Source organism: Notolabrus celidotus, unplaced genomic scaffold, assembly GCF_009762535.1.
Source record: "Notolabrus celidotus isolate fNotCel1 unplaced genomic scaffold, fNotCel1.pri scaffold_89B_arrow_ctg1, whole genome shotgun sequence".
In the NCBI taxonomy this organism is placed as follows: Eukaryota; Metazoa; Chordata; class Actinopteri; order Labriformes; family Labridae; genus Notolabrus; species Notolabrus celidotus.
Genome location: NW_023260448.1, coordinates 159,686 through 187,140, shown reverse-complemented (window position 1 = coordinate 187,140; position 27,455 = coordinate 159,686). Strand labels below are relative to the sequence as shown.

Here is a 27,455-nt window from a genome sequence, read left to right as displayed (position 1 = left end):
TCTCTCTCTCTCCCCCTCCCTCCCTCTCTCTGTCTCTCTCTCTCCTCCTCTCTCTCTCTCAGCAGGATTGTTATTGGCAGATGGTTGCAGCACGAGCGTCGAGATGAGCCACAGAGACTGGCTGTGGTCGAGAGAGCTTAGAACAGACAGGTAGAGAGAGAGAGAGAGAGAGAGAGAGAGAGAGGAGAGAGTCGTCTGCAGACAGTGAAGACGGAAAGAGGAACCAGTAGCTGGTGGTGCAAACATCATCATCATTACATCACTCAATCACAGGCTGAGTGTTCACCAGTCTTCTACCTGAGACTGAGAAATAAAGGTTTAATCAAATCAGAGAAACATCCAAGAATTGAAGAGTGAATATAAATCTAAAATAATCCATCAGTTATCAAAGCTCAGTGCAAAGACTCGACCGAGAGGCAACCTCCGGTCTAAAACTATGAGTCCAAAGCAGAAGTGTTAAAAACTGCAGTTCATGGAGGATCCACTAGAGGCTGGCTCCGGAAGAACTAGAAACCACCCACACACCCATTCAAAGAAGCCGATCTGTACAGCAGAAATAAACATGTTTACAGTCTGGTTCAAAAGACCAGGGGAGTCTGGAGAGATCCTGTCTCGATGTGCTCTCACTGTGAGGGGGGGGGGGGAGTTATTCTAACGTGGTCATTCAAAGATATTTATATTACAAGTCGTCCAATGAGAGGCACAGCTGACTTGATCGACACTGTAGCTGTTCGAGGAGGCTCAAAGCCCCGCCTCTTTGCGTCACCATCGCCATATTTCATACAGTGTGTGGATTAGACACTAGGGCAAACAGCTAGCATAGCACCCGTAGCTTCTCTGACGGTCCTGGTCATGAAAACTTCTGCGATAGTTTCAGTTTCTTCAGAGGAAGGCGTTGTGCTGTGTGTTTAGCTAGCTGAGGTGAAGTCAGTCTGCACAGCTTTTAAAATGTTCGTAACATAAGAGCTAATACAGAAGCTAGCTTAGCTTAAAAATGTAGCTTCATTCTGTCATTAAGTTCTATTTGAACCCTGTGAAGAAGAAATCAAGCAGAAACCTCTGGTTAAAAAATACAGCCAATAGGATCAAAGCAGAATAGAACGGAACAGATCAAAGCAGAATAGAAGGGAACAGATCAAAGCAGAATAGAATGGAACAGATCAAAGCAGAATAGAACGGAACAGATCAAAGCAAAATAGAATGTAACAGATCAAAACAGAATAGAATGAAACAGATCAAAACAGAATAGAACAGATCAAAACAGAATAGAATGGAACAGATCAAAGGAGAATAGAACGGAACAGATCAAAACAGAATAGAACGGAACAGATCAAAACAGAATAGAACAGATCAAAGCAAAATAGAATGGAACAGATCAAAGGAGAATAGAATGGAACAGATCAAAACAGAATAGAATGGAACAGATCAAAGCAGAATAGAATGGAACAGATCAAAACAGAATAGAACGGAACAGATCAAAACAGAATAGAACAGATCAAAGCAAAATAGAATGAAACAGATCAAAACAGAATAGAACAGATCAAAACAGAATAGAATGGAACAGATCAAAGGAGAATAGAATGGAACAGATCAAAACAGAATAGAATGGAACAGATCAAAGCAGAATAGGATGGAACAGATCAAAGGAGAATAGAACGGAACAGATCAAAGGAGAATAGAACGGAACAGATCAAAACAGAATAGAACAGAACAGATCAAAACAGAATAGAACAGATCAAAGCAAAATAGAATGAAACAGATCAAAACAGAATGGAACAGATCAAAACAGAATAGAATGGAACAGATAAAAGGAGAATAGAATGGAACAGATCAAAGCAGAATAGGATGGAACAGATCAAAGCAGAATAGAATGGAACAGATCAAAGGAGAATAGAACGGAACAGATCAAAACAGAATAGAATGAAACAGATCAAAGCAAAATAGAATGGAACAGATCAAAGCAGAATAGAATGGAACAGATCAAAGCAGAATAGGATGGAACAGATCAAAGCAGAATAGAATGGAACAGATCAAAACAGAATGGAACAGATCAAAACAGAATAGAATGAAACAGATCAAAGCAGAATAGAATGGAACAGATCAAAACAGAATGGAACAGATCAAAACAGAATAGAATGAAACAGATCAAAGCAGAATAGAATGGAACAGATCAAAGCAGAATACCAACAGTGATTAATTGTAGACAGAAGCAGAGACAGCAGGGACGATCATATACATGTCAAAGTGATCTGAGTGAAGGAGTCGGTCTCATGTCCCCTCTGCCTGTTGACACTGTGGGAAAAACTCTCTGTTCATTATTATGAATGGATGATTCTGTGGATTTGGTGGATCCAGTAGTTTTAATCAGTCTGGACCCTTTAATGCGTCTCTAACACAACGACCATATATGGAAACAGAGGACAGACAGGGTCCGACCCCTCGTGGATTTCAGCTCTGAGCTCAGAGTGTTTCACGTTTTGAAATCCTGAAGGTGTTAAAGATCTCCACAGCAACATGAAACACAAATAATGTCTGTTCTCTCAACAATCCACAAATCTGGGGTGCTGGTGGTCTAGCGGTCTAAGCGCCCCACATTCAGAGGCTACAGTCCTCGTCGCAGAGGTCGCCGGTTTGATTCCCGACTGGACGACCAGGAAACATGGGGAGTAGACTCCCCATGTTTCCTGTCTCTCTTCAGCTGTCCTATAAAATAAAGGCAAAAAGGTCCAGAACAGATATTTTCACATTTTCACACATATTGGTGTAAAAATGGACGTAGTCAGACATGATCTTAAGAAAACTTTGATCCAGAAGAATTGAGTTTCAGTCTGAGACCTTCACACAATGTTAAATTAAAGTTAAATTAAAGCTGTGGTTAAATCAGGGGAGAGATATTTTATGTTTGTCTGTCTTTGTCTCCTGAAGTTTACCTTTAGACTCACATCAGTGTTGTTATATGAGCTGCAGTAAACAGGCTCTAAAAGGTGTTTCAGTGTGAACAGTGAGCTTCCTCTGCAGGCAGCAGGGCTCTGCTCTGCTCTGCTCTGTGTGGGGTGATGTCGCCCTCTGCTGGAGGAGAGCAGTCAGTGCAGGAACACAAACACATAAACAAGCAGGAAAACAAAAACAACAGGCTGAATTCACTCCAACATTTATATATTGTTATTGAATAAAATGTTAAAATATGAAAGAATCTGCCATGCTTTGTGTGTGAGACATGTTTCCAGAATATTTCATGATGTTTACAGATTTAATATTTTACTGTGTTTATGATATTCGGTGTTTTCTGACCTCTGTTTAATGATAATCTTTAACTGAAGGGGTCTCTGCTGTTAGATTGTGGATCTACTTTAATCTGGAGGTTTGTTTTTATTCCAGTTTATTAGTTTGTGTCAGCGGAGGGATCTGCAGTCCCTGGCGCTGCAGCAGCTGCCGCCTGACGGTGCGTAAAAACCCTTCCGCCTCGCTGGTTAGTCCCGGGTCTGTCCCCTCTCTGAGGCAGCAGGAACCTTCCTCTCATGAAACCACTTTAAAGATTAAACCTGTCCCACTCTCACAGGAGGGTTCCTGACTCCTCCGTGGGGTTTCACAGCCTGAGGAGGGAGGAGAGGAGGACCACAGCGACGCGGCCGGAGCGGCGGAGGGGGCGCGCACAGCAGCAGAAACGCGTCCAGCTCCTCCTGCTGACATTTCCTCCCCCGACACAGAGGCTGAGGCTCGGACTCACAGAGCGCAGACATGCCGGGCATGATGGATAAAGGATCAGAGTATCTGGGGAAGGGTCGGTCCAACGGAACCAAGAGTCCATCCAACGCGTCCAACGGACACTTCTCCGAGGAGAGCGGCAGCGACGACGAACACGGTGAGTAGAGCCTCGAACACGGTGAGTAGAGCCTCGAACACGGTGAGGAGAGCCTCGAACAGCCTCGAACAGCCTCCCTCTGCGCTCTTTATTCACGGGGATCTGAGCCTGAATCGAGTCCTGATGTTGTTGTTGGTTCTTTCCAGATGTGGGGATGCGGGTCGGAGCGGATTATCAGGCCAACATCCCGGAGTTCGAGCCCGGTGAGAGTCCGCTGTGTGTGGCTGAGGGACGGACGGGGGTAGCCTCGGTCCAGGTTCAGGTCTCCGCTCTGACTGTGTTATTACTGCAGGCTGAGACCTGAACCGAGGCTACCAACCTGTGACAGTCAGACTGATGTGTGTCAGAGTGTCAGAGCTGGGTTTGATTTTATATCCTATATAAAGGTAAACACGTGGAAGTAAATATTAACCTCACATAAACAACTATTACACATTTATAAACAAGTTATTACGACAGGCTACAACTCTATTTAATGTTCTCTCCTTGTTATTAAAGTCTCTTTAATGTTCCTACTAAAGGTTACAAAAGTTCATCCTAAACAGGAAGTTATTAAACACATATTTGAGTGTTTAAATATCACTTTAATATCATTTATTTAATGTGTTTAAGATATAAGATAGAAAATAAAACACTGTGTGGATTTATTTTACTGTTAAAATAAGACAAATATAAGAGTTAGCATGGCCGTGAAAGAACAGGAGAAGATGTGACATTTAATAATAATTATAATAATAATAATAATAATTTAAAAACAAAGCTGTCTTCAACGAAAACAAAATATTGTGATTGTTTAAAAATAATTAAAATCTAATTTTAACTGAGAAAAGAGCAAAGACAACAAATCAGAAGTTGAATTTTAGTGGAAGTCACTGCATTAAACACAGACATGACTCTGTAGTGGAAGTCACTGCATTAAACACAGACATGACTCTGCAGTGGAAGTCACTGCATTAAACACAGACATGACTCTGTAGTGGAAGTCACTGCATTAAACACAGACATGACTCTGTAGTGGAAGTCACTGCATTAAACACAGACATGACTCTGTAGTGGAAGTCACTGCATTAAACACAGACATGACTCTGTAGTGGAAGTCACTGCGTTAAACACAGACATGACTCTGTAGTGGAAGTCACTGCATTAAACACAGACATGACTCTGTAGTGGAAGTCACTGCATTAAACACAGACATGACTCTGCAGTGGAAGTCACTGCATTAAACACAGACATGACTCTGTAGTGGAAGTCACTGCATTATAAACAGACATGACTCTGTAGTGGAAGTCACTGCATTATAAACAGACATGACTCTGTAGTGGAAGTCACTGCATTAAAACAGACATGACTCTGTAGTGGAAGTCACTGCATTAAACACAGACATGACTCTGTAGTGGAAGTCACTGCATTAAAAACAGACATGACTCTGTAGTGGAAGTCACTGCATTAAACACAGACATGACTTTGTAGTGGAAGTCACTGCATTAAACACAGACATGACTCTGTAGTGGAAGTCACTGCATCAAACACAGACATGACTCTGTAGTGGAAGTCACTGCATTAAAAACAGACATGACTCTGTAGTGGAAGTCACTGCATTATAAACAGACATGACTCTGTTGTGGAAGTCACTGCATTAAACACAGACATGACTCTGTAGTGGAAGTCACTGCATTAAAAACAGACATGACTCTGTAGTGGAAGTCACTGCATTAAACACAGACATGACTCTGTAGTGGAAGTCACTGCATTAAAAACAGCCAGGACTCTGTAGTGGAAGTCACTGCATTAAACACAGACTCTGTAGTGGAAGTCACTGCATTATAAACAGACATGACTCTGTAGTGGAAGTCACTGCATTAAACACAGACATGACTCTGTAGTGGAAGTCACTGCATTAAACACTGACATGACTCTGTAGTGGAAGTCACTGCATTATAAACAGACATGTCTCTGTAGTGGAAGTCACTGCATTAAACACAGACATGACTCTGTAGTGGAAGTCACTGCATTAAACACAGACATGACTCTGTAGTGGAAGTCACTGCATTAAACACAGACATGACTCTGTAGTGGAAGTCACTGCATTAAACACAGACATGACTCTGTAGTGGAAGTCACTGCATTAAACACAGACATGACTCTGTAGTGGAAGTCACTGCATTAAAAACAGACATGACTCTGTAGTGGAAGTCACTGCATTAAACATAGATATGATAAAAGGGTGACGGTCTTGTTCTGGTTCCCCTTCAGGTTCCACTAAGTACTCTGATAAAGACAGCGGGGGGATGCTGGTCTGGTCTCCGTACCACAACATCATCGACTCAAAGTGTAAGTTCTTCCTCAGCTGCAGTCCTCTATCAGGTCCTCATGCAGGTCGCTCTAACTGTGTGTTTCCTCTGCAGTGGACGAGTACATCGCTATCGCCAAAGAGAAGCACGGATACAACGTGGAGCAGGTTTGTGACTCCGCCCCTCACCTGTCCAGTCTTAGAATCGTCTGGCAGGTTTTTCGTGAGGACCAAAGCGTTCTGTTGATCGTGTGCCGCGGCCTCGTCTGTATAAATGATGTCCTGTAACGTGGTTTCGTGTTCTCGCCGCGTGTTCTCAGGCTCTCGGGATGCTCTTCTGGCACAAACACAACATCGAGAAGTCTCTGGCCGACCTCCCAAACTTCACCCCGTTCCCAGACGAGTGGACGGTGGAGGACAAAGTTCTGTTCGAACAGGCCTTCAGCTTCCACGGGAAGAGCTTCCACCGGATCCAGCAGATGGTAAACAGCAGAGTCCATCACCTGGGGGGTCCACACGAGTACTACTGTGACCCCGCACGGTATCACACATGGTCTCTGACACGTGATCTGGGGGTGTAACGTTTGAGTTTCCTCCTGTTTCCTTCAGTTACCTGATAAATCCATCTCCAGTCTGGTGAAGTATTACTACTCCTGGAAGAAGACCCGATCCAGAACCAGTCTGATGGACCGGCAGGCCCGGAAACTGGCCAACAGGAGCAACCAGGACGACAGGTACAGTCCCCCCATCAGAGGTCAGAGGTGCAGACGTGTTTAATGACAGTTCATGTTCAGCCTCATCAGAATGTCATGTCAGAGTATGACCAGCAGGGGGTGCTGCAGCTCTGGGATGAGTAATCACAGCTCAGAGTGTCTGTGGTTATATTTCAGTCAGGGTCAAACTTTATCTCCATGCATTCAAGGTCCAACATTTACAGGTCCAACATTTACAGGTCCAACATTTACAGGTCCAACATTTAAAGGTCCAACATTAACAGGTCCAACATTTACAGGTCCAACATTTACAGGTCCAACATTTACAGGTCCAACATTTACAGGTCCAACATTTAAAGGTCCAACATTTACAGGTCCAACATTAACAGGTCCAACATTAACAGGTCCAACATTTACAGGTCCAACATTTACAGGTCCAACATTTACAGGTCCAACATTTACTGGTCCAACATTTACAGGTCCAACATTTACAGGTCCAACATTTACAGGTCCAACATTTACAGGTCCAACATTAACAGGTCCAACATTTACAGGTCCAACATTTACAGGTCCAACATTTACAGGTCCAACATTTACAGGTCCAACATTTAAAGGTCCAACATTTACAGGTCCAACATTAACAGGTCCAACATTTAAAGGTCCAACATTTAAAGGTCCAACATTAACAGGTCCAATATTTAAAGGTCCAACATTAACAGGTCCAACATTTAAAGGTCCAACATTTAAAGGTCCAACATTTAAAGGTCCAACATTAACAGGTCCAACATTTAAAGGTCCAACATTTACAGGTCCAACATTTACAGGTCCAACATTTACAGGTCCAACATTAACAGGTCCAATATTTAAAGGTCCAACATTAACAGGTCCAACATTTAAAGGTCCAACATTTAAAGGTCCAACATTTAAAGGTCCAACATTAACAGGTCCAACATTAACAGGTCCAACATTTAAAGGTCCAACATTTAAAGGTCCAACATTAACAGGTCCAATATTTAAAGGTCCAACATTAACAGGTCCAACATTTAAAGGTCCAACATTTAAAGGTCCAACATTTAAAGGTCCAACATTAACAGGTCCAACATTTAAAGGTCCAACATTTACAGGTCCAACATTTACAGGTCCAACATTTACAGGTCCAACATTAACAGGTCCAATATTTAAAGGTCCAACATTAACAGGTCCAACATTTAAAGGTCCAACATTTAAAGGTCCAACATTAACAGGTCCAATATTTAAAGGTCCAACATTAACAGGTCCAACATTTAAAGGTCCAACATTTAAAGGTCCAACATTTAAAGGTCCAACATTAACAGGTCCAACATTTAAAGGTCCAACATTAACAGGTCCAACATTTACAGGTCCAACATTTACAGGTCCAACATTTACAGGTCCAACATTTACAGGTCCAACATTTAAAGGTCCAACATTTACAGGTCCAACATTTACAGGTCCAACATTTACAGGTCCAACATTAACAGGTCCAACATTTACAGGTCCAACATTTACAGGTCCAACATTAACAGGTCCAACATTAACAGGTCCAACATTTAAAGGTCCAACATTTACAGGTCCAACATTTAAAGGTCCAACATTTACAGGTCCAACATTTACAGGTCCAACATTAACAGGTCCAACATTAACAGGTCCAACATTTACAGGTCCAACATTTACAGGTCCAACATTTACAGGTCCAACATTTAAAGGTCCAACATTTACAGGTCCAACATTTAAAGGTCCAACATTTACAGGTCCAACATTTAAAGGTCCAACATTTACAGGTCCAACATTTACAGGTCCAACATTTAAAGGTCCAACATTTACAGGTCCAACATTAACAGGTCCAACATTAACAGGTCCAACATTTACAGGTCCAACATTAACAGGTCCAACATTAACAGGTCCAACATTTACAGGTCCAACATTTACAGGTCCAACATTTAAAGGTCCAACATTTACAGGTCCAACATTTAAAGGTCCAACATTTACAGGTCCAACATTTAAAGGTCCAACATTTACAGGTCCAACATTTAAAGGTCCAATATTTACAGGTTCAACATTTACAGGTCCAACATTAACAGGTCCAACATTTAAAGGTCCAACATTTAAAGGTTCAACATTTACAGGTCCAACATTTAAAGGTCCAACATTTACAGGTCCAACATTTACAGGTCCAACATTTACAGGTCCAACATTTAAAGGTCCAACATTTACAGGTCCAACATTTAAAGGTCCAACATTTACAGGTCCAACATTTAAAGGTCCAACATTTACAGGTCCAACATTTAAAGGTCCAACATTTACAGGTCCAACATTTAAAGGTCCAACATTTAAAGGTCCAACATTTAAAGGTCCAACATTTACAGGTCCAACATTTAAAGGTCCAACATTTAAAGGTCCAACATTTACAGGTCCAACATTTAAAGGTCCAACATTTAAAGGTCCAACATTTAAAGGTCCAACATTTACAGGTCCAACATTTACAGGTCCAGGGGTCCTAGGGTTGTTGTTAGGGTTGTTGTTAGGGTAGTTGTTAGGGTTGTTGTTACTGTAGTTGTTAGGGTTGTTGTTAGGGTTGTTGTTACTGTAGTTGTTAGGGTTGTTGTTAGGGTTGTTGTTACTGTAGTTGTTAGGGTTGTTGTTAGGGTTGTTGTTAGGGTTGTTGTTACTGTAGTTGTTAGGGTTGTTGTTAGGGTTGTTGTTAGGGTTGTTGTTAGGGTTGTTGTTAGGGTTGTTGTTAGGGTTGTTGTTACTGTAGTTGTTAGGGTTGTTGTTAGGGTTGTTGTTAGGGTTGTTACTGTAGTTGTTAGGGTTGTTGTTAGGGTTGTTACTGTAGTTGTTAGGGTTGTTGTTAGGGTTGTTACTGTAGTTGTTAGGGTTGTTGTTAGGGTTGTTGTTAGGGTTGTTATTGGAGTTGTTAGGGTTGTTGTTAGGGTTGTTGTTACTGTAGATGTTAGGGTTGTTGTTACTGTAGTTGTTAGGGTTGTTGTTACTGTAGTTGTTAGGGTTGTTGTTAGGGTTGTTACTGTAGTTGTTAGGGTTGTTACTGTAGTGTTAGGGTTGTTGTTAGGGTTGTTACTGTAGTTGTTAGGGTTGTTGTTAGGGTTGTTGTTAGGGTTGTTATTGGAGTTGTTAGGGTTGTTGTTAGGGTTGTTGTTAGGGTTGTTGTTAGGGTTGTGTTAGGGTTGTTGTGAGGGTTGTTGTTAGGGTTGTTATTGGAGTTGTTAGGGTTGTTGTTAGGGTTGTTACTGTAGTTGTTAGGGTTGTTGTTAGGGTTGTTGTTAGGGTTGTTATTGGAGTTGTTAGGGTTGTTGTTAGGGTTGTTGTTAGGGTTGTTGTTAGGGTTGTTGTTAGGGTTGTTGTGAGGGTTGTTGTTAGGGTTGTTATTGGAGTTGTTAGGGTTGTTGTTAGGGTTGTTGTTAGGGTTGTTGTTAGGGTGTTGTTAGGGTTGTTGTTAGGGTTGTTATTGGAGTTGTTAGGGTTGTTGTTAGGGTTGTTATTGGAGTTGTTAGGGTTGTTGTTAGGGTTGTTGTTAGGGTTGTTGTTAGGGTTGTTGTTAGGGTTGTTAGGGTTGTTAGGGTTGTTAGGGTTGTTGTTACTGTTGTTGTTAGGGTTGTTAGGGTTGTTATTGGAGTTGTTAGGGTTGTTGTTACTGTTGTTGTTAGGGTTGTTGTTAGGGTTGTTATTGGAGTTGTTAGGGTTGTTGTTAGGGTTGTTATTGGAGTTGTTAGGGTTGTTGTGAGGGTTGTTGTTAGGGTTGTTATTGGAGTTGTTAGGGTTGTTGTTAGGGTTGTTGTTAGGGTTGTTGTTAGGGTTGTTATTGGGTTTCTCGTTGTTGGAAATGAGGTTGTTCCTGGTTTTGTTGTTTTCAGTTACGTTATCTTGTCTTATTCTTGTTGCCATAGTGACGAGGAGATGGAGGAGGCCAATCCCATCGAAGCAAACGACAGCGACTACGACCCGAACAAGGAAGCCAAGAAAGAGGTGAGACCTCGTGAGCTCGTGGTTTCTGACTGATGGAGTTAAAGATTTTCAGAGTCTGCGTTAGATTTACACGCATCATGATGTCATCAGTTACATCTCACCTGTGTCTCCGTCCAAACAGAACCAGGTGGAGCCGGTGGTGCCGGGCTCTAAGGTGGCGTTGGGTCGGCGGGAGCATCAGACCCTGCAGCACCGACACCACCAGCGCTCCCGCTGCCGCCCCCCTAAAGGCATGTTCCTGACCCAGGAGGACGTGGTCGCCGTGTCCTGCAGCGCCTCTGCTGCCAACACCCTCCTCCGTCAGCTGGACATGGAGCTGGTGTCCCTCAAGAGACAGGTAGGGGGCGCCACAGTCCTTTGCTCCTCCTCTTTCCTGGGGGATCTGAGAGAACTGTTGAAGAAAGAGGGAAAGAAGCGAGGGGAAAGAGGCGGAGCTTGTCTTCTAAAACTACAGGAAGTTACTGATTGTAGTTTAAGTGAGGATGTGACCTCATGAAGTCTTCAGTCAGACAAACATGAGACACTTTAACCCGTGGACATGAACTCAGAGTGTCTGCCTCGCTCTTCAGGTGCAGAACGCCAAACAGATGAACAGCGGGATGAAACACATGCTGGAGTCAGGGATCGAAGAGTTCAGACTGCTCGAGGTAAGAACTGCTCCAAATACACGCCACATGAAACACGAGCGGACCGAAAAACATGTTCCCTCACTCACCGCTCTCCGCTTTGTTCCTGCAGGGGAACCAGAAGGTGAACGCCCGCTGGACCACGGACGAGCAGCTGCTGGCGGTTCAAGGTGAGCTTCAGACATCTTCAAGCTCCGCCCCCAAAACGAGCGATTTACCAATCACCGGCTTCAGACCTGGAGGAGAACAAAGTCAGGCTACTCATAAAAAGAACAAAGTCAGACTACTCATAAAAAGAACAAAGTCAGGCTACTCATAAAAAGAACAAAGACAGGCTACTCATAAAAAGAACAAAGTCAGGCTACTCATAAAAAGAACAAAGTCAGGCTACTCATAAAAAGAACAAAGTCAGGCTTCCCCTAAAAAGAACAAAGTCAGGTCTCCTAAAATGAACAAACTCCGGTCTCCTAAAAGAACAAAGTCAGGCAACTCATAAAAAGAACAAAGTCAGGCTACTCATAAAAAGAACAAAGTCAGGCTACTCATAAAAAGAACAAAGTCAGGCTACTCATAAAAAGAACAAAGTCAGGCTTCTCATAAAAAGAACAAAGTCAGGCTACTCATAAAAAGAACAAAGTCAGGTCTCCTAAAATGAACAAACTCCGGTCTCCTAAAAGAACAAAGTCAGGCAACTCATAAAAAGAACAAAGTCAGGCTACTCATAAAAAGAACAAAGTCAGGCTACTCATAAAAAGAACAAAGTCAGGCTACTCATAAAAAGAACAAAGTCAGGCTACTCATAAAAGAACAAAGTCAGGCTACTCATAAAAAGAACAAAGTCAGGCTTCTCATAAAAAGAACAAAGTCAGGCTACTCATAAAAAGAACAAAGTCAGGCTTCCCCTAAAAAGAACAAAGTCAGGTCTCCTAAAATGAACAAACTCCGGTCTCCTAAAAGAACAAAGTCAGGCTTCCCCTAAAAAGAACAAAGCCAGGCTTCTCCTTAAATCATAAAGTCCGGCTTCACTGAAAAGAACAAAGTCAGGCTTCCCCTAAAAAGAACAAAGTCAGGTCTCCGAAAAAGAACAAACTCCGGTCTCCTGAAAAGAACAAAGCCAGGCTTCTCCTAAAAAGAACAAAGTCAGCTCAGATCTAAGCTCTCTGTCAGTGTCTCTTTGATCTCTTCTTCTCTGTTTTTACCTTGATCCCTCTGTCGTTCTTCAGGTGTGAGGAAATACGGGAAAGACTTCCAGGCCATCGCCGACGTCATCGGGAACAAGACCGTGGGCCAGGTCAAGAACTTCTTCGTGAACTACCGGCGGCGGTTCAACCTGGACGAGGTCCTGCAGGAGTGGGAGGCCGAGCAGGGGACACGAGCGCCCAACGGGGACAGCGCCACCTCTGGAGAGGAGGGCAAGAACAGCTCCACCACTCCGTCAGGGAAGAGCACCGACGAAGAGGACGAAGAGGTGAGACGTTCAGGTGGACAGAGGAGTTTAATGTCAGGATGTGTGAGTCCAGGTTTTAGTCTCCAAATAAAGATCAGGTTTCAGATCCAAGTCCAGAGTCTGGATTCACACGTCTCTCAGAAACTAACCAGTCTGTTAGAAAGTCCAAACTGTTTCAGAGTTCAGTTCAGGTTTTGTTTTGTTACATTACCCAAAAGTCCCCAAAATAATGACTCCGCCCCCTCTCTGCAGGGTCAGGTGACCTCGTCCGGCGCGTCTCCTGCTGCCTCCACTTCCTCTTCGGCTCAGATCCCGGTGACGTCCAGCACCTCCGCTTCCTCCTCCTCCACCTCCTCCTCCTCCCTCCACCAGCCTCCCCCCCTCCTGCGGCCCTCCCTCCCCGCCACGCCCTCACTTCACCGCCAGCCCCCGCCCCTCCAACAGCAGGCCCGCTTCCTGCAGCCGCGCCCCACCCTGCAGCAGCCTCCGCCTCTCATCCGCCCGTCCAACCCGCTCCCTCCCCGCCTCAACCCCCGCCCCCCCGCGCCCATGACCCTCTGTGGTAACCCTGGAGGATCGGGGCCGAGCTCCTCCCAGCAGCAAGCCGGCCACCAATCAGAGACGGCGTCCTCTTCTTCACTCCACTAACGAACTATCAGCGAAGAAAGCTCTCTGCTGCGTTCAGGCGCCGTGGGAAATCTGAGTGACTTTATCTTTGTTTTCACTACATCTGATCAGCTCTGTCCGATCTCATGAACACACGGTGACGTGATCACAGTCAGTGTTCAGGGTCTGAAGTTAGCCTTCGATCATCCGTTCATCCTCAGCAGACGTGTGGCGTCCCTCAGGGCTTGATGCTGGATCCCTTTTGATTTTCAACAGGTTCCCTCCACAGTCCCAGACCGGCCTCACCCTCAAACAGAAACCTCAACATATCGTATCAACGCTCTTAAAGGAGACCAGCGGACACTTACAGCTCGATGCTGGACGCGGACTCTTTGGATCCCGGTCCCTGATTAAGTTTTTAACGCCAACAAAAGAGACCAGGAGAATAAATCCTTTCCTTCTGGTCTGATCAGATTAAACATCAGGTCCTGTAATCTGACCAGATTAAACATCAAGTCCTGTAATCTGATCAGATTAAACATCAGGGCCGGTAATCTGATCAGATTAAACATCAAGTCCTCGTCATCAGATCAGATTAAACATCAGGTCCTGTAATCTGATCAGATTAAACATCAGGTCCTGTAATCTGACCAGATTAAACATCAGGTCCTTTAATCTGATCAGATTAAACATCAGGTCCTGTAATCTGATCAGATTAAACATCAGGTCCTGTAATCTGACCAGATTAAACATCAAGTCCTGTAATCTGACCAGATTAAACATCAAGTCCTGTAATCTGATCAGATTAAACATCAAGTCCTGTAATCTGATCAGATTAAACATCAGGTCCTGTAATCTGACCAGATTAAACATCAAGTCCTGTAATCTGATCAGATTAAACATCAGGTCCTGTAATCTGATCAGATTAAACATCAAGTCCTGTAATCTGACCAGATTAAACATCAGGTCCTGTAATCCGACCAGATTAAACATCAGGGCCTCGTAATCTGATCAGATTAAACATCAGGTCCTGTAATCTGATCAGATTAAACATCAGGTCCTGTAATCTGATCAGATTAAACATCAGGTCCTGTAATCTGATCAGATTAAACATCAGGGCCTCATAATCTGATCAGATTAAACATCAGGGCCTGGTAATCTGATCAGATTAAACATCAGGGCCTCGTCATCAGATCAGATTAAACATCAGGGCCTGGTAATCTGATCAGATTAAACATCAGGGCCTCATAATCTGATCAGATTAAACATCAGGGCCTGGTAATCTGATCAGATTAAACATCAGGGCCTGGTAATCTGATCAGATTAAACATCAGGGCCTGGTAATCTGATCAGATTAAACATCAGGGCCTGTAATCTGATCAGATTAAACATCAGGTCCTGTAATCTGATCAGATTAAACATCAGGGCCTGGTAATCTGATCAGATTAAACATCAGGGCCTCATAATCTGATCAGATTACGACTCACAGGTTGAATCAAATCTGGAGTCCGGTTGTTCAAAAGTAAAAATAAAGATTACAAAAGTCAGATTAGATCAGGTAAATTTAGTTTTTATCCTTAGATTAGGATTAGTGCTTCATTACAGAAACTAAATGTGATTTAAACTTTTAAACAACATTTTAAAAATGATGGTTTATTTATTTAATATGTTTATCTCTCTAACTTTGAATCTTTAAATGAACTGAGTGGATCAAGGACGTAAATGAAGGGGTTAAAAGTCGTATATTTACAGCATCAAAGTCGTAAACTAAGGGGTTAAAAGTCGTAAATTTAAAGCATCAAAGTCGTAAACTAAGGGGTTAAAAGTCGTATATTTACAGCATCAAAGTCGTAAACTAAGGGGTTAAAAGTCGTAAATTTAAAGCATCAAAGTCGTAAACTAAGGGGTTAAAAGTCGTAAATTTACAGCATCAAAGTCGTAAACTAAGGGGTTAAAAGTCGTATATTTACAGCATCAAAGTCGTAAACTAAGGGGTTAAAAGTCGTAAATTTACAGCATCAAAGTCGTAAACTAAGGGGTTAAAAGTCGTAAATTTAAAGCATCAAAGTCGTAAACTAAGGGGTTAAAAGTCGTATATTTACAGCATCAAAGTCGTAAACTAAGGGGTTAAAAGTCGTAAATTTACAGCATCAAAGTCGTAAACTAAGGGGTTAAAAGTCGTATATTTACAGCATCAAAGTCGTAAACTAAGGGGTTAAAAGTCGTATATTTACAGCATCAAAGTCGTAAACTAAGGGGTTAAAAGTCGTAAATTTAAAGCATCAAAGTCGTAAACTAAGGGGTTAAAAGTCGTAAATTTACAGCATCAAAGTCGTAAACTAAGGGGTTAAAAGTCGTATATTTACAGCATCAAAGTCGTAAACTAAGGGGTTAAAAGTCGTAAATTTAAAGCATCAAAGTCGTAAACTAAGGGGTTAAAAGTCGTATATTTACAGCATCAAAGTCGTAAACTAAGGGGTTAAAAGTCGTAAATTTACAGCATCAAAGTCGTAAACTAAGGGGTTAAAAGTCGTATATTTACAGCATCAAAGTCGTAAACTAAGGGGTTAAAAGTCGTATATTTACAGCATCAAAGTCGTAAACTAAGGGGTTAAAAGTCGTATATTTACAGCATCAAAGTCGTAAACTAAGGGGTTAAAAGTCGTAAATTTAAAGCGTCAGTCATAAATAAACGGTAATAAATTCTTACATTTCCGTGATCAAAGTCTTAAATTGAGGACACTGAACTTGTTGCGTAATGAGATCAAAGTTCTGTTTTTGAGACGTGACGTTAAGGACGGAGTATTCCGATGTTTATGGAACTCAAACTAAAGTACGACTTCCTGTCTTTACAGACGGCTACTCCTCTGATATTCTCCTTCAAAATAAACTTCAGAAAGTCTAACCGTAGATTAAAACTCGGCTTTTGTCTCGTAAATTTACGACTTTATTCTAGAAAGCTCGGGTTTTTCTCTCCATCGTGGCCCTTTGACTCGGCCGTGTATTTTTGGCGCCCCCTGTGGTCAAAGTGTGGAACATGTAGCTCCAGTTATCCAGAGTTAAATGAAACCTTTTGAACAACCCGACCCTGGATGTGGTTTCTCCTTGCTGTCTCTGAAGTGAACACTCCCACCTGTAGGGGGCGCTGATGAGACTGAGGTCAGGTTTATGATGTTTGCTGCGTTCAACCTGAGAATCCGATTTTTAATGAACGATTTGAGGCGTTAGAAAATAAACTGACAGACTAGCAGCTGACCCCGGTTCATCCCTCTGTGGTCACCTGTCATGGCGGCGTGTCCGTGCTCACAGGAAGTAAATATCTTGCATGGTGTGTGTGTGTGTGTGTGTGTGTGTGTGTGATGGGCGGAGCTGAAGGCCTCGGTGTCGTGTAGCAGTAGACGTGGACGTGTACAGTTTGGTATCCATATTTGATTTTAGACACTAAAGCTTCACTCGTCCTGCAGTCTGTGTAAAGCTGATGTTTTGTGTCCTGACTGTTCTTTTATTTTGAAATGAAGAACCTTCATCATCACGGTCTGTCTCTTTGTTATTTATTCCCCTGGTGGTCCCGGGTCTCTCCGAGTGACCGGGTGTGTACATTTATTGTGAAAGTTCTCTTAATGCTTTTCTGACGAACATTAAGTCTTTGAGTTTCAGTGGATTCAACGTTGTTAAAGTGAAGCTGCTGCTGTCTCTATTAAAAACCACATTTCTACCATCACACAGTCTGCTTCTGTCTCTGAGAGGAAGACATGTCAAAGAGTCTGTCCACATTTAACATTTTTTAACATTATATGGATCATAAAAGGCTTTTTGTGTGAAAGCTGTTGATTAATAGATGACTTAAGTAAAAACAAAATAACTCAAGATTTACAGAATTAAGTCATAAATCAGAGTTTTACATTCACAAGAAAATGTTAAATTGTATGAGAACAAAATCATAAATTAACAAGATAAACACAAGAAAACAAAACAAGACTTAAATTGTAAATTAAAAAGGAGAATACCTTGTAAATTTAAAGCTCCTGGGAAGACCTTTTTTCGTTTATGTCCATTTTGGCGCCCCCCTGTGGATTTATGTGACAAAGCCGTAAATGAAAAGAATTAAGCTTCAAAATTCAAGATGATAATTTACAAGAGTGAAGTTGTAAATGTATCAGGAAATGTAAGTTTAGGTGTTTGTCAAGTTATTTCATTTTCATTTATTCATTTATTTATTTATTCATTGATTAATTAATTAATTAATTTATTTATTCATTCATTAATTTGTTTATTCATTCATTCATTTGTTCATTTATCTATTTATTTATTCATTCATTCATTTATAAATTCATTAATTTGTTTATTCATTGATTAATTAATTAATTAATTAATTAATTTATTTATTTATTCATTCATTTATTCATTTATTTATTTATTTATTTATCTATTTATTTATTCATTCATTCATTCATTTATTAATTTATTCATTCATTAATTTGTTTATTCATTCATTCATTTGTTCATTTATCTATTTATTTATTCATTCATTCATTTATAAATTCATTAATTTGTTTATTCATTCATTCATTCATTCATTCATTTATTCATTCATTAATTTGTTTATTCATTCATTCATTCATTCATTTATTTATCTATTTATTTATTCATTCATTCATTCATTCATTCATTCATTCATTTATTCATTCATTAATTTGTTTATTCATTCATTCATTTGTTCATTTATCTATTTATTTATTCATTCATTCATTTATTCATTTATTTTTTTATTTATTCATTCATTCATTCATTCATTTATTAATTTATTCATTCATTAATTTGTTTATTCATTCATTCATTTGTTCATTTATCTATTTATTTATTCATTCATTCATTTATAAATTCATTAATTTGTTTATTCATTCATTCATTCATTCATTTATTCATTCATTAATTTGTTTATTCATTCATTCATTCATTCATTTATTTATCTATTTATTTATTCATTCATTCATTCATTCATTTATTCATTTATTCATTCATTAATTTGTTTATTCATTCATTCATTTGTTCATTTATCTATTTATTTATTCATTCATTCATTTATTCATTTATTTTTTTATTTATTCATTCATTCATTCATTCATTTATTAATTTATTCATTCATTAATTTGTTTATTCATTCATTCATTTGTTCATTGATCTATTTATTTATTCATTCATTCATTTATAAATTCATTAATTTGTTTATTCATTCATTCATTCATTCATTTATTCATTTATTTATTTATTTATTAATTTATAAATTCATTAATTTGTTTATTCATTCATTCATTCATTTATTCATTTATTCATTTATTTATCTATTTATTTATTCATTCATTCATTCATTCATTTATTCATTTATTCATTTATTTATTTATTCATTCATTTATTCATTAATTAATTTATTTATTAATTTATAAATTCATTAATTTGTTTATTCATTTATTCATTTATTTATTTATTTATTTATCTATTTATTTATTCATTCATTTATTAATTTATTCATTCATTAATTTGTTTATTCATTCATTCATTTGTTCATTTATCTATTTATTTATTCATTCATTCATTTATAAATTCATTAATTTGTTTATTCATTCATTCATTCATTCATTCATTTATTCATTTATTTATCTATTTATTCATTAATTTATTTATTAATTTATTAATTTATTCATTCATTAATTTGTTTATTCATTCATTCATTCATTGATTTATTTCCTCTGCATAGCAGCATGTTTAGTTTGACTGAATGGATACTTCTGTTCACTCACTGAGGATAAAGTTATAGATTTTATTTATATTCATTTTAATAAATTAAAGTTTAGTTAATTATAATTAGTTTAATTTTTCTGCTGTTATTTATTTAATTTTCACAGTTTGACCTGACGGTGTTTCAGTCGTAAACAGGATGAATGTGTAAACTAGTGAAATCAAAAATCATAAATTAATAAGAATAACTTAAATTAAAGCTCCTGTCCTGGGTCTGACACCTGTCACTCATTGGGTCTGGCCCCGCCCCCTCACAGTGGTTACAGGCCCCGCCCCCTCACAGTGGTTACAGGCGTTAAAACTGAAAGCACTAAAGTGTCAGTCTTGCTGCTGATTGGCTTGTTTTCTTTTGCAGCTCATGAACAGTTCTCTAAGTTAACTCCAGTCTGTTTCATGACCAGATAAAAACTCCTGACAGGAGCTTTAACAAGATTAAAGATCTAAATCTACGACTTCATCAGAACCACTGACTGAGTCTTTAAAGAGGCTTTGCTCTTGAACCCGAGGACCCGGTTACTCAGGACTTCCTCCTGCAGACTGGAAACAGCAGCAGGTTGGTGCAGCTGAGTCACTTCCTGGTGTCACAGTTTCCTGATCGCTGCAGAGGACTCAACGAGACCAGATCACCAAATACTATCGATCAGTCAGGGGGAGGAGTCTAAAGACCTCAGACTGAGGTAGGAACTGATCCTGATCCTGGAGGGGAGGTCTACATGGTCCTCTCTCTCACTGTCTCTCTGTCTCTCTGTGTGTGTGTGTGTGTGTGTGTGTGTGTGTGTGTGTGTGTGTGTGTGTGTGTGTGTGTGTGTGTGTGTGTGTGTGTGTGTGTGTGGTGAAAGTGAAAGTAACCTCTCTCCGGTCTGCCGCGGGAACAGGTCCGTTTGAAAGGATCACAGTCTGAGTGTTTGGTCCTCCTCCTGCAGGAACACAGCGCTCCTGAGTGGCTGTCACAGTCTTCATCTTCATCTTCTTCATCTTCTTCTTCTTCTTCTTCATCACACTGAGTCATTGTTCGTGACCGCGTGAGTGAGTGAGTGAGTGAGAGGGAACGGCACGTGCGGAGGCCTGATCGGAGACCCTGATGCTGTGAGTCCTTCTTCTTTATAACATGAACCACAGAGAGCTGGATCTTACTGAGTGATGAATGAATGAGTGTTATGAACTCATGAAGCCTGAGACTGAGGTTACAGAGCACAGAGAGCTGGATCTTACTGAGAGATGAATGAATGAGTGTTATGAACTCATGAAGCCTGAGACTGAGGGACAGAGCACAGAGAGCTGGATCTTACTGAGTGATGAATGAATGAGTGTTATGAACTCATGAAGCCTGAGACTGAGGGACAGAGCACAGAGAGCTGGATCTTACTGAGAGATGAATGAATGAGTGTTATGAACTCATGAAGCCTGAGACTGAGGTCTCATCTCTAGTTTCTTCTTCAACACAGCCTGATGTTCATTTAGAGGATGATGGTCAGAGTCACAGAGAGAAGGCTTTATTTGTTCTACTGCTTTGATCTTTCTTAACATTTACATATCCTTCTTTATTCTACTGTCTTTACCTCTACTGCTTTGATCTCATTATATTCTACTGCTTTGATCTCATTCTATTGCTTTGATCTTATTCTATTGCTTTGATCACATTCTATTGCTTTGATTTTATTTTATTGCTTTGATCTCATTCTATTGCTTTGATCTTATTCTATTGCTTTGATCATATTCTATTGCTTTGATTTTATTCTATTGCTTTGATCTCATTCTATTGCTTTGATCACATTCTATTGCTTTGATTTTATTCTATTGCTTTGATCACATTCTATTGCTTTGATCACATTCTATTGCTTTGATCTTATTCTAAGTTTAATGTCCAGCAGGTCCCATCAGTAAAAGTAGATTATACTGTAAAAGCACTCTGTCCAATCTGTTTTATATTCCACACCATTAGACCTTTAGACCATCAGACCATCAGACCATCAGACCATCAGACCAGCCTATAACAGGTCTTGTGAAGGTCCTGGTCCTGAGCTCTGTCTCTCAGGCTCATCGTATTAACTGTTTGATATCACAGAATAACCAACACGGAGCAGAATGTAATGACCTGTGTGACCTGTAATGACCTGTAATGACCTGTGTGACCTGTGTGACCTGTAATGACCTGTAATGACCTGTAATGACCTGTGTGACCTGTAATGACCTGTAATGACCTGTGTGACCTGTGCGACCTGTAATGACCTGTAATGACCTGTGTGACCTGTAATGACCTGTAATGACCTGTGTGACCTGTAATGACCTGTGTGACCTGTGTGACCTGTGTGACCTGTAATGACCTGTAATGACCTGTGTGACCTGTAATGACCTGTGTGACCTGTGTGACCTGTGTGACCTGTAATGACCTGTAATGACCTGTGTGACTTGTAATGACCTGTGTGACCTGTGTGACCTGTAATGACATGTGTGACCTGTGTGACCTGTGTGACCTGTAATGACCTGTAATGACCTGTGTGACCTGTAATGACCTGTGTGACCTATAATGACCTGTAATGACCTATGTGACCTGTGTGACCTGTAATGACCTGTGTGACCTGTGTGACCTGTAATGACCTGTGTGACCTGTGTGACCTGTAATGACCTGTGTGACCTGTAATGACCTGTGTGACCTGTAAGGACCTGTGTGACCTGTAATGACCTGTAATGACCTGTGTGACCTGTAATGACCTGTGTGACCTGTAATGACCTGTGTGACCTGTGTGACCTGTAATGACCTGTATGACCTGTGTGACCTGTAATGACCTGTGTGACCCCTGCAGCCTCCTGCAGAATCATGGCAGCAGCAGACACAAAGCCCGGAGGATCAGAGGAGTCCACCATGAGGTCTGACGAGTCCACAATGAGGTCTGAGGAGTCCAGGGTGAGGTCCGGGGGTCCCGTGCCCACATGGGAGTCTGAGCTGGCGTCCATCCGGCACTCTGTGAAGTTTGTGTTGGCGCTGAAGGAGGAGTTTGTTTGTCCCGTCTGCAGAGGAGTCGTCCTCAACCCCCAACAGAACTCCTGTGGACACATCTACTGCTACAGCTGCCTGCAGGGCCTGCTGTAAGAGCCAGTCCACCTTAACACACCCACAACTAGAAAGTCCACCTTAACACACCCACAACAAGAAAGTCCACCTTAACACACCCACAACAAGAAAGTCCACCTTAACACACCCACAACAAGAAAGTCCACCTTAACACACCAACAACAAGAAAGTCCACCTTAAACACACCCACAACAAGAAAGTCCACCTTAACACACCCACAACAAGAAAGTCCACCTTAACACACCGACAACAAGAAAGTCCACCTTAACACACCCACAACAAGAAAGTCCACCTTAACACACCGACAACAAGAAAGTCCACCTTAACACACCGACAACAAGAAAGTCCACCTTAACACACCAACAACAAGAAAGTCCACCTTAACACACCCACAACAAGAAAGTCCACCTTAACACACCGACAACAAGAAAGTCCACCTTAACACACCAACAACAAGAAAGTCCACCTTAACACACCCTAACAAGAAAGTCCACCTTAAACACACCCACAACAAGAAAGTCCACCTTAACACACCGACAACAAGAAAGTCCACCTTAACACACCAACAACAAGAAAGTCCACCTTAACACACCCTAACAAGAAAGTCCACCTTAACACACCGACAACAAGAAAGTCCACCTTAAACACACCCACAACAAGAAAGTCCACCTTAAAACCTGTTAGCATGGAGACACAGTCCACCTTAAAACCTGTTAGCATGGAGACACAGTCCACCTTAAAACCTGTTAGCATGGAGACACAGTCCACCTTAAAACATGTTAGCATGGAGACACAGTCCACCTTAACACACGTCACATCGTCAGAGTCCACCTTAACACCGGTCTATTTTGTGTTGCAGAGAGAGCTCTTCACCCTCCAGCCCACTTTGTCCAGTAGATGGCGCTGTGATCACACCGGCTGAGGTCAGAGTCCTAGTAGCATAGCATGTTAGCATGCTAACATGCTAATATTAGCTCATTAGCAGCAGATATGACAGCTCGGCGCTAACAGACATTGTGACAAACGTACAAAGTTTTCTTCCTGCAGGTTTTCCAGGACAACTGCTGCAAACGGGAAATTTCCTGTTTAGAAGTGTACTGCACCAACTACCCAGAATGCACCTCTGTCGTCACATTACAGCACCTGCAGGTAAACGCCACGCTCGCTCTGACGGTTTAAAGGTTATCACGTCTCTTTTGTGGTTTCTTCATGACGCTCTCTAACGGGTTGTGCAGGAACACCTGAGCTCGTGTCAGTACCAGCAGCTGCAGTGCACCAATCCAGGCTGCAGGGCGGAGCTACAGAGGAGACACCTGCAGGACCACCTGACCACCACCTGTCCACACCGCACAGAGCCCTGCCCACACTGCCAGCAGCCGCTCACACTCAGCCTCATCCAGGTAGCGTCCTCACCAGACCAGCAGATCTAGAGTGTGTCTCCTGCAGTTCCTCCAGAATCCACTAGAGTGTGTCTCCTGCAGTTCCTCCAGAGTCCACTAGAGTGTGTCTCCTGCAGTTCCTCCAGAGTCCACTAGAGTGTGTCTCCTGCAGTGAGTCAGTTCCCATAGTGAATCCTCAGCCGTGTTTCTGTCCTCATGTTGGTTTCCTCTGTCCTGCAGGATCATGTGCAGAGCTCCTGTCCACAGGTGGAGGTCCTCTGTCCCTACAGCTGCTCCCAGAAGGTTCCCAGACTCAAGGTGAGCACATCCATTATCAATCCACTGCTATTCAAAGATCCTACATAGAAATACAGAACCTGCTCCTGCAGGGTCAGACTTTAGTTTGGGAAGTGTTCTGGTCTCTGTCTGTAGTCTGAGTACAGTCTGTATGGAGAGCAGCAGCAGGAGGAACACACTCAGCTCCCCTGGTTGTTAATGTGAGGAGGATTTCTTTCTCTCTATAAACAGATCTCTGCATGAAGAGCAGCTAACAATCTGTTCTACATCAAACATTTACACTGAGACACTAATCTGCTTGATGCTGTGTCACTAAAGACAACCAGCGCTTAGATTTCCTGACTTCCCTGAACGCAGCATCAGAAATGATGGAATCCCACCTCCATTCAACAAACAAACATTGTAGACGTAGTTTTCTTCTCCTCTTGAGGACAGACCTGACAAAGCTGGACTTTGGACTAATCTGCATCATGATGTTGTTATTTCAGCAAACTGAAGACCCGTTAATTAAAGAACATCACAAGAACATCAGTTTCTGTTTCAGGTTCATACCGCTGAAGGAAGCCAGAGGGAAGCCTCTGTGGAACTGTTTACAGTGAAGCTGAGACTCTGTGGAACTGTTTACAGTGAAGCTGAGACTCTGTGGAACTGTTTACAGTGAAGCTGAGACTCTGTGGAACTGTTTACAGTGAAGCTGAGACTGTGTGGAACTGTTTACAGTGAAACTGAGACTCTGTGGAACTGTTTACAGTGAAGCTGAGACTCTGTGGAACTGTTTACAGTGAAGCTGAGACTCTGTGGAACTGTTTACAGTGAAACTGAGACTCTGTGGAACTGTTTACAGTGAAGCTGAGACTCGGTGGGACTGTTTACAGTGAAACTGAGACTCTGTGGGACTGTTTGCAGTGAAACTGAGACTCTGAGGAACTGTTAACAGTGAAGCTGAGACTCTGTGGAGCTGTTAACAGTGAAGCTGAGACTCTGTGGAAATGTTAACAGTGAAGCTGAGACTCTGTGGGACTGTTTGCAGTGAAACTGAGACACTGAGGAACTGTTTACAGTGAAGCTGAGACTCTGTGGAACTGTTTACAGTGAAGCTGAGACTCAGTGGAACTGTTTACAGTGAAGCTGAGACACTGAGGAACTGTTTACAGTGAAGCTGAGACTCAGTAGGAACAGATATTAGAGGATGAATGAACCTGTGTGTCTGTTTCAGCTGGAGGAGCACGAGGACTCGTGTCCGGAGGTTCACGTGGACTGTGTCTACAGGAGGTTCGGCTGCCCGGTTCAGGTGAGTTCACCTGAGGGGAGAGAGGGATGAGAGAGGGGGCGGAGTCTCTGTGTTCTAATGTTTTCATTCTGCAGGATAAGAGAGGGAAGGTGAAGCTGCACGAAGACGCTGCTGTCAATCATCACATGCTGCTGGTCCTGAGGAGTAACACACACCTGGAGCAACAGGTGATAATAATAATAATAATAATAACTTTATTAATATAAACCTTTAAAAACAATAACAAAGTGAACCTTTAACAGACAGTGAGGAGGGATACAAAGAGGGGTTATAAAGAACTCATGTATATGAACAGAATGAAGGGGTGTGACTGTAGAACATAAATCATGGTTTACAGGTTTTTAAGGATAAATAAATAAAAATGGAAAAGTACAAAGACCAAGAGCTGTGCTCAGTGAGGACGCCAGACGATCCGTCAGAGATCTATCTTCCTCTGTTCACTTCTCTGATGGATGACGGAGGCGTTGTCCCTCACACTGTCCCCCCCCCACCCCCCCCCCTGACAGGTGGAGGCTCTCCAGGGTGAGGCGCTGGTGAGGCAGCAGGAGGTCCAGACCAACGGTCTCCTGCTCGCCGGTTTGCAGAAGAAAATGGTGCCGCTGCTTCAGCAGAGCAGCAGCCACGAGAACGCCGTCTCTGCAGCTCAGGTGAGTGCTCGGATCAGCTGATGGTCCTGACTCCGCCTTCAGGTCTACACCACCCACATTCATGTTAGAGTCTGATCCTGCAGTGCTGAGTCTTAACAAACCACCTGTCTTTGTGGTCTGTGTGGTCAGAGGACTCTGAGCCGGCAGGAGGACCTCCTGTCCACCGTGCAGCTGGACATCCAGCAGGTCTCCCGGGGACTGTGTTCGGGTCGAGAGGAGCTGGAGCAGCTCAGGAAGTCTCTGGATGCTGTGATCCAGGAAGTCTCAGCAACCGAGGCGCTCAAAGAACACCTGGGTAAGAACACTCCTGCCTCCATGGACTCACTGGAGCCGGGTTCAGGACACCTGAAAGCCTGATCCCCGGACTGCTCTGAAGACTCTGTGTCAGGTGTTCCTGAGGTGTGACAAACCTCACACCTCAGGAACACCTCACACAGAGTTCCTGACAGGACCATCTTTGGGACCATCAGGGACTCAGGACTCGGTTTGCCTCCCTGCTGGTCTGAACTGGACTGTGAGAGCATCAGGTAGGACTTCCTCTTCAGTGATGACCTCCTCTTCTCTCTCCAGGGACTCTGGAGGAGAAGCTGCAGCATCACTCCAGTCTCCTGGAGCTCCACACCTCCCAGCTGAGCCGGAACGAGCAGCAGCTGCAGGAGCTCGGGTCCACGTCCTACGACGGGAAACTGATCTGGAAGGTCGACGGCTTCAGGAGGAAGAAAGAGGCCGAGGTCAAAGGTCAGCCGCCTTGCCTCACCAGCGTGCCGTTCCACACCGGAAGCTGCGGCTACAAAATGGCCGCCAGGGTGTATCTGAACGGGGACGGAGATGGGCGAGGGACCCATCTGTCCCTGTATGTGGTCCTGATGCAGGGGGACTTTGACGCCTTGCTGCCCTGGCCTTTCAAACAGACCGTGTCCCTGTCCTTACTGGATCAAAGCGGCGCCAGGAACCACCGCAGTCTCAACTTCAGACCGGACCCGGCGTCCAAAAGCTTCCTGCGACCCGCCGCGGAGTCTGTGAACGTGGCCTCTGGGTTTTCGTGCTTCATCCCCCTCGCCACGCTGGAGAACCCCCAGAACGCCTCGTACGTGGACGACGACACGCTGTTTGTCAAAGTCAAGGTGGACATGGCCGGCTTAGAGCAGCTGTGAGGACTGTCCCCTCAGGATCGGGCGCCACGGCGACCTCTCAAAGAGACTCTTGAAAAGCCAGAGGACACGAGAGCTTCTGAGGACCAGCAAGGAGACCATAAAGAAGCTGTGTGAGCAGATCCAGAACAAGACAAGGAAACCAGGAACAAGAACCAGAGACAGAACGAGAGTGACCAACGTGACAATCAATCTTTATTTATAGAATCCAACAAACGTTCTCCTCAGACTCCAAACAGAGCCGGTCTAGACCGTCCTCTATGTTCTATTATTAA

The 27,455-nt window shown here is 42.4% G+C and overlaps 2 protein-coding genes across 2 annotated transcripts; both read left to right on the top strand.

Moving 5' to 3' along the window:
* Window positions 1-3,389: 3,389 nt before the first annotated feature.
* On the top strand, window positions 3,390-17,267 carry rcor3 (REST corepressor 3). Its single transcript, XM_034679462.1, has 12 exons — window positions 3,390-3,862; window positions 4,009-4,065; window positions 6,116-6,193; window positions 6,268-6,320; window positions 6,473-6,634; window positions 6,762-6,886; window positions 10,789-10,867; window positions 10,989-11,204; window positions 11,437-11,514; window positions 11,606-11,663; window positions 12,717-12,961; window positions 13,193-17,267. Exons 1-12 carry the CDS (start codon window positions 3,739-3,741, stop codon window positions 13,586-13,588), a joined length of 1,671 nt encoding a protein of 556 aa, XP_034535353.1. The 5' UTR covers window positions 3,390-3,738; the 3' UTR covers window positions 13,589-17,267.
* A 3,070-nt stretch (window positions 17,268-20,337) lies between these two features.
* LOC117809961 (TNF receptor-associated factor 5-like) lies at window positions 20,338-27,424 on the top strand. Its single transcript, XM_034679470.1, has 11 exons — window positions 20,338-20,428; window positions 22,147-22,429; window positions 23,275-23,338; window positions 23,463-23,564; window positions 23,651-23,815; window positions 24,035-24,112; window positions 25,308-25,382; window positions 25,457-25,549; window positions 25,889-26,029; window positions 26,159-26,324; window positions 26,600-27,424. Exons 2-11 carry the CDS (start codon window positions 22,161-22,163, stop codon window positions 27,181-27,183), a joined length of 1,737 nt encoding a protein of 578 aa, XP_034535361.1. The 5' UTR covers window positions 20,338-20,428; window positions 22,147-22,160; the 3' UTR covers window positions 27,184-27,424.
* The last annotated feature ends 31 nt before the right edge of the window (window positions 27,425-27,455 follow it).